This window comes from Dictyostelium discoideum (genome assembly GCF_000004695.1).
Source record: "Dictyostelium discoideum AX4 chromosome 2 chromosome, whole genome shotgun sequence".
NCBI classification, from domain to species: domain Eukaryota; phylum Evosea; class Eumycetozoa; order Dictyosteliales; family Dictyosteliaceae; genus Dictyostelium; species Dictyostelium discoideum.
The window spans coordinates 3,257,885-3,268,711 of NC_007088.5; the positions used below are offsets into that span (position 1 = coordinate 3,257,885).

Sequence of the window (10,827 nt, forward strand, 5' to 3'; positions counted from 1 at the left end):
GGTGCCGTGGCATATGATATCAGGGTAAGGAAATTTTAATTTTTTTTTTTTTTTTTTTTTTTACCTTTTTTTTTAATTTTTTGTTTTTGTCGAAAGATTATTGGTTGTTGATTTTCATAGATATTTATTTTTTGATATTTTCTTTTAAAAAATTTTTTTTTTTTTTTTTTAATGAAACTATTGGTTTATTTTTAGACGTCTAATAATCTTTTGATAATCTTTTTTCGTTTTTTTTTTTTTTTTCTTTTTTTTAATTATTATTTTTTTTTTTTTTTTTTTTTTTTTTGATAAAGATTCTAATAATCATCAAAATGATTGCCTTTTTTTTTTTCTTTTTTTATTTTTTTTTTTTTTCATTTAGTTTTTTTTATTTTAGAAATAACTAAAAATAAATTATTACCATCTTTTTTATTATACACATATTATATTACATTTTATTGAACAAAAAAAAAATAAAAAATAAATAAAAAATAAAAACAAAAAATAAATAATTAAAAAAAAAATGTCAGATGATATATTAATAACTAAACATGATGCAAAACATAATGCATTATATTCATATATGGGAATTAGATTATTATTATATATATTTTTTTTCATTTTAAATATTTTCCAAGCTTATGTTGAGGGGAGAACAATGGTAAAAAAAAAAAATAAATATGGCACTAGATTTTTTATTTATTTATCAATGTCAATATTTTGTTTTATGCGTTCATTATCCACAATTTTATTTTACCAAAATCCAACTGGTATCACTGTTGGTAGTATTGGATTTTTCTTCTCCTCAATTGGTACAATTTGTGTATTTTGTGAATGGGTTTTTATTCTTCACTTTTGGTAAATACCTAAATTATTAATTAAAGTCAAAAAAAAATAAAAAAAAAAATAATATTTTTTTTCAGAATTAATTAATACTAATTTTCCATAAAATAATTATTTTTTTTTTAAAAAAGGTTACTTATAATGTATTCATTTTTTGTATCTGATGATATTAGAGTAAATAATTTAAAACCAGTAAATATTGCAACTGTTATATTTATAATTGTTTTATTATGTTACCAAACATTTATTTGTGTTGGTAGTTTAACAATGGATTTAAAATTTGGTCAAGGTGTTGGATTTTTATTATTATTATTAATTTATTCAATAATGATTATATCATTTGGTAGTGCATTATTAAGAAGTTTAAAAAAACATAAAAAGAATACATCATTTGAACATTTTCAAGATATGATTTTTAAAACTAAAGTTTTATTAGTAACTTTAATCCTAACATTTGTATGTACATTTGTTGAAGAATTAGTATTCAATTTTCAATTTGATTTTTCATTAAAAAATAAAATTTGGTGGTTATTCTTTACACAATTAATTGATACAACACAAATGATAGTTGTAATGTTTGTCTTGGCAAATTTTAAATTTCAAAATTATTTATTATTTAGAAAAGTTAAAACAACTTCATTTAGTGATAAATCAAGTTTAGGTAAGGTTTATTTTTTTATTAGTAAAAAAAAAAAAAAGAGTTTAAAAAAAAATATTAACACCTATATAATTAATAAAAACAGAAATTGATAGTGTGGGTAAAAAAAATAAATCAAGTCTTGATTTAACAGGTGGTAAATCATTAGATCAATCAATTGAATTGGAAAATTCATTTTCAAGTATTTCAAAATCAATTGATATTGTTGTAAATAATGAAACAAATAATTCAATTTTAAATACAGATAATAGTAATACTTTAAATAACTCTATAATTGAAGAAAATAATAATTGATAATAAAAATTAAAAAATAAAAAATTAAAAAAAAATTAAAAATTAAATTGTTGTTTTTTTTTTATTTTTTTAATGAATTTAAAATAAATTGAAATAAAGGTACTCTACAAGCTGAGGAAGTGAATTCGTGAACTCTGTGACCAGATGAGGCTATATTGCAACCTTGTAATTTTGAAAATCCTAAATCTGTATTTAACTTTTTATCACTTTTTACCCAATTCTTTGTTTTATTTTCATCAGCAAAGAATGACTTAGTGAAAGATGATGATTTTGGTGATAATGAATGAACGGAATCAGTGAATGCAATGGATTTTAATCTATCAGCAATCTCTTCACCTCTATTATCCAATAGATATGTAGTATTCACACCACCAAAACTATGTGCAACAATTACAATCTCTTTTGCTGGTGATTTCTTTATAAATTCATCATAAACTGTTAAAATATGATTATTTGAATTTTCACTACCTTTGATTGAATTATCTACTCTTTTCTTTTTTAATAGTTTACCATTATCATCTTTTTTTTCTTCCTCTTCTTTTGCTTTTTCTTTTTGTTCTTCTCCTTCTTCAATTATTCTTTCTTCAAATACATTATAATTTGGATTTAAAACTATGATTGAGAAATCATTTGAAATTGCGTCATTCAAATAAGGTAAAATCGAACCAGTGTTTAGTGTGTCATTTATACATAGACTTCTTGCCCATTGACCAGATTTAACTGCACCACTACCATTAATGAATACCATAAGCTTTGTTGGGTTTTCAAAGAAATCTTTACTTGTGAAAATGTTACATTGGTTGGTTTCACCTTTTGGTATCCAATGCTCCTCTAAATTGATTGGTTCCGATTTCATTTTATTTTGAATGGTTTTCACAATAATATCACCTAACCTATCATACTGTTGTTGATTTATAAATTTAAATTTCTCTTCACCTTCAATACTTCTTAATTCACCTTTATCATTATAATAATATCCAAATTCTTTAATAGTTTTAAAATTTTTATAATCAATATCTTCAATTTCTTCACCATTAGAATTATTACTATTGTTGTTGTTGTTGTTGTAAAATCTTTTATTTAAATTCTCTGTTAATGATCTTTCAATTTTATTTTCTTTTTCATCATCATCAATATCATTATTTTTTGTGGGTCCTCCTGTTGGTGGTGTAGTTGGTGGTGAACTATCTTTATTTTCTTCTTTTTCAATGTCTGACATTTTTTTTTTTTTTTTTTTTTTTTTTTTTTTTTACAAAAAAGCTCAAAAATTTAAATTAAAAAAAAAAAAAAAAAAATAAAAAAAAACATTGTTTCAAAAAAAAAATAAAAAAATAAAAAAAAAAAAATAAAAATAAATAAATAAAAATAAAATAAAAATGACAAAGATGAACTATTTTGTTTAATTTTTATTTTTAAAAAATACCCAATCTTTATTTTCTTTTGTTTATTTATATCATTTTTTTTTAATTTTTTCTATTTTTGTTTTTTGTTTTTTTTTTTTTTTTTTTGCATTTCACCAAAATTTACGTGTGTGTAGAATCAAATAGAAGCACTGGGACTTTTTTTTTTATATTTTTTTTTTATTTTCATTTTTTTTTATTTTTTTTTAATTTTTTTAATTTTTTTTTTTTTTTTTAAAAATTTTTTTGATACTTTTTAAAAAAAAAAAAAAATTTTCACACACTCAATCAAAAATACCCACAGCCTCAAAGGTAAATACAAACAACAACCCTCCTCTTCATTTTCCCTCTTCATTTTATTCCTCTTCGATTTTTCCACTTCAATTTTTCCTCTTCAATTTTTCCTCTTCATTTCCTCTTCATTTCCTCTTCTTCAACAATGCTCCAATAATATCAGTTATAATAATATAAATTAATAAATAAATAAACAAATAAAAAAAATAAATAAAAAAATAAAAAAAATAAATAAAAAAATAAATAAAAAAATAATTTTTTTAAAAAAAAAAAAAAACACCTCCTTATCACTTTTATCTTTATCACCCACATATAAACTTCCATTGTTTTGATTTTTTATTTTTTCTTTTTTTGTATTTTAAAAATTTTATAGTGTTGTAATTGTGCGTTATTTATTTTTTTTTATTTTTTTTTTTTATATTATTGTCACTACACATATATAACGATAAAGTTACTGTTTTTTTTTAATTAATAAATCTAGATTATTTTTATTGGATTTTTTTTTTTTTTAAAATTTTTTTTTTTAAATTCATTTGGATTCACTTGTACAAATAAAAAATGTATTTAAATAGTTTTTTTCTATTTTTTTTTTATTTTTTTTTTTTTTTTTTTAATTTATTAACCCATATAAAATAAAAATAAGTTGTTCCTATAATTTCTTTGTTTTTATAAAAATAATTTACCCCACCCTTTAAAAAAAATTATTTAAAAGTTAATGTGTTGTGTGAGTTTTTAAAATTTCTAAAAACGTATATGTGTGTTATTTTCTTTATGCATTGTTTTTTTTTTTTTTTTTTTTTTTTAAAAAAAAATATTTCTTGCTAAACTTTTTGTCGTTGTTAATTAAGATATTTTTACCTATTGAACCACACTTTTTTTTTTTTTTTTTTGTTTAGATATTATTTTTCATTTTCCATTCCATTTATCATTTATTATTGTAACAACATAACAATAATTGTAATTATAATAGCAATATAATACATGTTTAATTAATTTTATTTATTTATTTATTTTTTTAGAAATATCACAATAATTTCATTTTAAAAATTTATAAACCTTTTTAAGAATATATATTTAAGTTCCAGAAAAAAAAAAAAAAAAAAAAAAAAAAAAAAATTTATCTAAACAAAAAAAAAAAAATTATCTAAATAAAAAAAAAAAAAAAATGGCAATTTCACTTGACGGATGTAATTGCAATTGTATTAAATGTTCATGTAATGATCTTTTACAAGGATTAATTGAAACTGAAAATAAATCCACAACATGTTGTTCTTCACCAATCATTGGACAACAACAAAAACCAAACGAAAGTAATGGTTGTAAATGTGAAAGTGGAAGTTGTGGAGATAGTGGTGTTGAAAGTGATGGACAACAACAACAACAATCTACAGTTGAAAGAAAATGTTGTCCAATTTCAGGATTAATTGAAAATACATTTTTCAGATTCTACATTCCACAATTAAAAGGTAATGAAGAATTGGTTGAAACTATTAAACAAACATTACAAGAGATTTCAACCGATGTTATCTATGTAAACATTGATTATACCAATCAAATAGTTCAAGTTGAATGTAGTGTCGATCGTTATTTATTTAAAATTTTAAAACAATTTAAATCTTTAAATTTAGAAGTTGCTGCAATTCAATCAAAAGAATGTCCAGAATTAATGGTAAATATAAATATATAAATATAAATATATTAAATAATTATTTTATTAATTTAATTTTTTTAAAAAAAAGGAATCAATGGAAAATACACCATTATTAAATGATGGTAGTATATTACAATCACCAATTAATAATAATAATAATAATAATAATAATAATGATGGTGATTATAATAGTAGAGAAAGAGTATTTGAAATTAAAGGTATGAAATGTGAAGTTGGTTGTGCCAATAGAATTGAAGCAACATTATTACAAAATAAAAATATTCATTCAGTTAAAATCAATTTTAAAACCAAACAATTATTCGTTATTGCAAGTGTAAATGATAGAACCATTAGAAAAACAATTGAAAAATTGGGTTTTAAATGTCAAAAACAAAAGCAACAACAACAACAAACATCAACAGTTACTTCACCATTATTATTAGATTATTCAAATTCATCATCTTCATCATCATTAAATGATATTAGTAGTATTACTAAATCTCCATTTGAACCAATTTCATCATCAGATGAAGAAGTTGTTGAAATTAATAATAATAATAAATATAATAATTCAACATCAATTGAAATGGAATCAATTGATATTAAAATTGATAATAATAATAATAATAATAAATTAGAATTAATTGAAATAATATCAATTGGTGTATTTGGTATGACATGTGCATCATGTGTTGGTATGGTCGAACATAGTATTAAAAGTGTTGATGGTGTAATTGAATGTAATGTTAATTTATTGGCCGAAAGAGCTGAAATTAAATATAATTCATCGATTTGTAAAGATGTTAAAGAAATTCAAGAATCAATTGAAATATTAGGATTTGAAACTAAATTAATTCAACAATCAAAAGCTGGTACTTTTCATTTAAAACTTTTAAATTATCAAGAAAAACAATCCAATAAACTAAATGATGAACAACCATTATTATTATTTGATGATTTAAAAATTAAATTTCAAGGTATTTCAAATTTAGAAATTATTAAACAACACTCATCATCATCATCACAAAAGAAAAATAAAAAAAATAAAAATAGTGGTGATCAAATTGTTTTATTAAAAGTTGATGGTGATTCATATCAAATCGGAGCAAGAGTTATAATGAAATCATTGAAATTAGATTATGATATTGATAGTGAATTATTTAATCCAGAGACTGATGATATTAAGAATTCGTTAATGAGAAAGAGAGAAATTAAGAAATGGAAACATTTATTCATATTTTCAATATCATGGACATTGCCATTGATTATTATTGCAATGATATTGGTACCGATAAAGAGTATTAAATTCTTACATTATCAATTAGCTGATGGGTTCCCAGTTGAAGCATTGATAGGTTTCATTTTAGCAACCCCTGTCCAATTTATAAGTGGTGCTACATTTTATAAAGTTTCATATGCTGCCGTTAAAAATTTACATGGTAATATGGATTTATTAGTTGCAGTTGGTTCAACATGTGCCTATGTTTATTCAGTAATTTCAATTATCATTGGTATAGTAAACCCAATGTATGAAGCAATGCATTTCTTTGAAACTTCTGCAAGTTTAATTACATTCATTATTCTTGGTAGATGGTTAGAAAATATTGCAAAGGGTCATACTTCATCAGCAATTGTAAAATTAATGAATTTACAATCAAAAGAAACCACATTAGTTACATTAAGAAATCAAGATAATTACAATGGCTCATCAACTGCACCAATTATAATTGAATCTGAAGAAATTATACAATCATCATTAATTTCATATGGTGATTTATTAAAAGTTATACCAGGTCAATCAATTCCAACTGATGGTATTGTTATTAATGGTTCATCATCATGTGATGAAAGTATGATCACTGGTGAGAGTATACCAGTATTGAAGAAAGTTAATGATTCAGTTACTGGTGGTACATTGAATTTGGATGGTGTTTTAATTATTAAGGCAAATAAAATCGGTAGTGAGAATACATTATCACAAATCATTGGGTTAGTTCAACAAGCTCAAACTTCAAAAGCACCAATTCAACAATTAGCAGATACAATCTCAAAATATTTCGTACCAATCATTCTATTATTAGGTTTAATTACATTTGGTATTTGGATAGCTGTAACCGAGACAAATTCAGTATCTGCTGAATGGAGACATAATACATCACCATTCCTATACTCATTCTTAACTGCAATCTCTGTAATTGTAATTGCATGTCCATGTGCATTAGGTTTAGCAACCCCAACTGCTGTTATGGTTGGTACTGGTGTTGGTGCTTCAATTGGTATATTAATTAAAGGTGGTAAACCATTAGAAACTGCTCATAAAGCAACTGCAATTTTATTTGATAAAACTGGTACAATTACAACTGGTAAAATGAATGTAACTGATTATCGTGTAAACCATCAATCAAACAACAACGATAACAACAACAACAACAACTCTGCTCCAAAAGAAGAAGAAGATAAATTATTTTTTAAAATTGTTGGTGCAGCTGAAAGTGGTTCAGAACATCCAATTGGTAAAGCAATTGTACAATTTTGCAAACAAACTTTAACCACCAAAGGTGCAGATCCAATTGGTTCGCCAATGATTCAAGATTATCAATTCCCACCAGTTTCAGATTTTAAAGGTATTGCTGGTAGAGGTTTATCATGTATTGTAGATTCATTAATTCAATGTAAAATTGGTAATTTATCATTTATGAAAGATAATTCAATTAATGTACCAATTGAATTCGTTGAATTAGCTCAATCATGGGAAACAAATGGTAAAACTGTAATTTATGTTTCATATGGTGATAGCAATGATGACAATGATACCACTAGTACCACCACTATTTTATTTAAAGGTATAATGTCAATTTCAGATATACCAAGAGATGATTCAAAAAGAGCAATAAAGAAATTAAAATCAATGGGATTAAAATGTTACATGGTAACAGGTGATAATAAAAGAGCAGCTAAATTCATTGCAAATCAAGTTGGCATTGATGAAGATCATATCTATTCAGAGGTTATACCAAAAGAGAAAGCAGAGAAAGTTTCAGATTTACAAGCTAGTGGTAATGTAGTTTGTTTCGTTGGTGATGGTGTTAATGATTCACCTGCATTGTCACAAGCTGATGTTGGTATTTCAGTTGCAACTGGTACTGATATCGCTATTGAATCATCTTCAATCGTTTTATTGAAAAATTCACTCACTGATGTTTATCGTTCAATTCATTTATCGAGAGTAGTTTTCCGTAGAATTAAAATTAATTTCACATTAGCTTTAATCTATAATCTTTGTGCTGTTCCACTAGCCGCTGGTTTATTTAGAGTAATCTTTGGTGTGTCTTTACCACCAATGGCTGCTGCTGCTGCAATGGTAGTTTCTTCATTATCAGTTTTATCTTCTTCATTATTATTAAAACTTTATTCTTCACCAAATTAAAAAAAAAAAAAAAAAAAAAAAAAAAAAAAAAAAAAAAAAAAAACAACTTTAATAACCTGAAATAAGATCAAAGAATAAAAATAAAATAAAAAAATAAAAATATAAAAATAAAAATACAAAAATAAAATCTAAAAATAAATAAATAAATGGTTTTTTTTATTAATATTTTCCCACTTTTTTTTTATTAGTGTGGCCTTGTTTTTTTTATTTTTTTTTTTTTTTTTTATTTTAAATTTTTATTAAAAAAAATGCAATTTATAAAATCAAGTATTGCATATTCATTTGCAAGTTATTCTAAAAATTTTATTAATAAAAATTTTAGTTATTTATGTATTGAACCAAATAAATATGATGAAAAATTTTCATTACAAGAATTAAAAGAAATTTATGAATCATTAACTATTGATGAAAAATATAAAGTTGAAACCATTTATTGGGAATTATGTAAAAAACAAGATTCAAGAATTGATGGATTATTTTATGGTAAAAATCATTTATTTGAAAATTTAAAATTTACAATAAGATCATTACATAGATGTAATCATTTAAATGATTTAGAAAATAATAATAATGAATTAATTAAAATTGAATTTACAAATAGATTTAAAAGAAATAAAACTACAAATTCAACACAGTATTATAGTTTAGGTGAAAAGATTGGTAAAGATTATGAAATGGGACAAATTGGATATGTTAACGGTATGGGTAATTCAATAGGTTGGGCAGGTACAGATGCATCTAAAATTTCAGAATCAATGGTAGAAGGTATGAATTTACACTGTGTTTATTTACCATCTTATCAAATTTCACCAGATGATTATTCACCTTCACCAAATGATACAATTGGTTTCTGTATGGATACAATTAGACATTTAACTATAAATGGTGGTGAATTTTCAAAAACTTCAATCCTAATAGCTCAATTATGGATTGATTATCTATTTGATAATCCTAATAAATCATTTTTACAAATTTGTGCTTCTGATGGTGGTACATTCGTTACAAATGCTATTAAAATCATTATTAAATATTCACCAAATCTATTATCAAGAATTTCATTTCTATATTTAGCTCCAGGTTGCATTTTAATACCAAATGATTTTAATAATAATAATAATGATAATGATAATATTGAAATTTTAAAATCAAAACAAGTTTTAAATTTTATAAAATTAGAAGATACTTTAATTTCAAAATTTGCAACAGGTGCAAATCATTTAAATAATAGTAAATCAATGGAAAATATTATAATTGTACCTCATATTAATAAAAATGATCATCCTCATAATTTTTTAAATAATGATTATATAAATTCGGTTTTACCATTTATTAAGAATTGGAAAGAAACTGGAAAATTAATTTTATAATTTTATGTACAAAAAAAAAAAGCAATCTCAAATCATTTTTTTCAACTTTATCAATATTTCCCCATCTTTCTTTATTATTATTATTATTATTATTATTATTATTATTATTATTATTATTATTATTATTATTATTATTATTATTATTAATAGTTTTTAATTTTAAAAATAAATTTAATTTAATTTTGTTATTAAAAAATATTTTCACCTTTATTTAATTTTTTTTTTTATTTGAAATGATATTTTCAGATTTTTGTTTGAAAAAAAACAAAAAAAACAAAAAAACAAAAAAAAAAAAAAAAAAAAAAAAAAAAAAAAAAAAAAAAAAAAAAATACTCGCTCAATCTCTGGTTATTAACCAAAACTAATCAAACAATGGTTTGGGAAGTATTTACATTTAATGTTCTGGTATTTGAATTATTATTTTCAATTTTTTGAGCTGGTAGGAAAAAAAAAAAAAAAAAAATTTTAAAATAATCTAATTTTTTATTTATTTTTTTTTTTTTTTTCACTTCTTCATTTAAAAGGATTTGGTATTTTATAATTTTACATTTATTTTTTTTATTTTATTATTTTAGTAATAGTATTTCTTTTTTTTTGATTATTTAATTTAACAATAATTTTTTTTTTTTTTTTTTTAAATATATTTGGTCCCAAATTCTGCAAATTTTTTAAAAACATATTTTCACCAGTAAAAATTAAACGATAGTCTTTTGGATATTTTTTTTATTTTTTTTTTAATTTTTTTTTTTTTTAAAAAAAATCACTATTATTATTATTATTTTTTTTTTTTTTTTTTTTTTTTTTTTTTTTTTAAAAAAAATCATTTTGTTTGCGTGATTCAAAACACACTGCGAAATACATAACATTACGTGTGGTTTTTTATTTTTATTATTTTTATTTTTTTTTTTATGTAT

The 10,827-nt window shown here is 21.9% G+C and overlaps 4 protein-coding genes across 4 annotated transcripts; 3 read left to right on the top strand and 1 right to left on the bottom strand.

Annotated features, from left to right (window-relative positions):
- Positions 1-502: 502 nt before the first annotated feature.
- On the top strand, positions 503-1,774 carry DDB_G0273671 (hypothetical protein; the record flags this gene model as incomplete). Its single annotated transcript, XM_639360.1, has 3 exons — positions 503-837; positions 954-1,483; positions 1,566-1,774. 3 exons carry the CDS (start codon positions 503-505, stop codon positions 1,772-1,774), a joined length of 1,074 nt encoding a protein of 357 aa, XP_644452.1.
- A 61-nt stretch (positions 1,775-1,835) lies between these two features.
- DDB_G0273673 (esterase/lipase/thioesterase domain-containing protein) lies at positions 1,836-2,993 on the bottom strand (the record flags this gene model as incomplete). Its single annotated transcript, XM_639361.1, has 1 exon — positions 1,836-2,993. One exon carries the CDS (start codon positions 2,991-2,993, stop codon positions 1,836-1,838), a length of 1,158 nt encoding a protein of 385 aa, XP_644453.1.
- Positions 2,994-4,633: 1,640 nt separating this feature from the next.
- On the top strand, positions 4,634-8,546 carry DDB_G0273675 (P-type ATPase; the record flags this gene model as incomplete). The annotated part of the gene is made up of 2 exons (XM_639362.1): positions 4,634-5,137; positions 5,208-8,546. 2 exons carry the CDS (start codon positions 4,634-4,636, stop codon positions 8,544-8,546), a joined length of 3,843 nt encoding a protein of 1,280 aa, XP_644454.1.
- Positions 8,547-8,794: 248 nt separating this feature from the next.
- DDB_G0273677 (hypothetical protein) lies at positions 8,795-9,913 on the top strand (the record flags this gene model as incomplete). Its single annotated transcript, XM_639363.1, has 1 exon — positions 8,795-9,913. One exon carries the CDS (start codon positions 8,795-8,797, stop codon positions 9,911-9,913), a length of 1,119 nt encoding a protein of 372 aa, XP_644455.1.
- Positions 9,914-10,827: the final 914 nt, after the last annotated feature.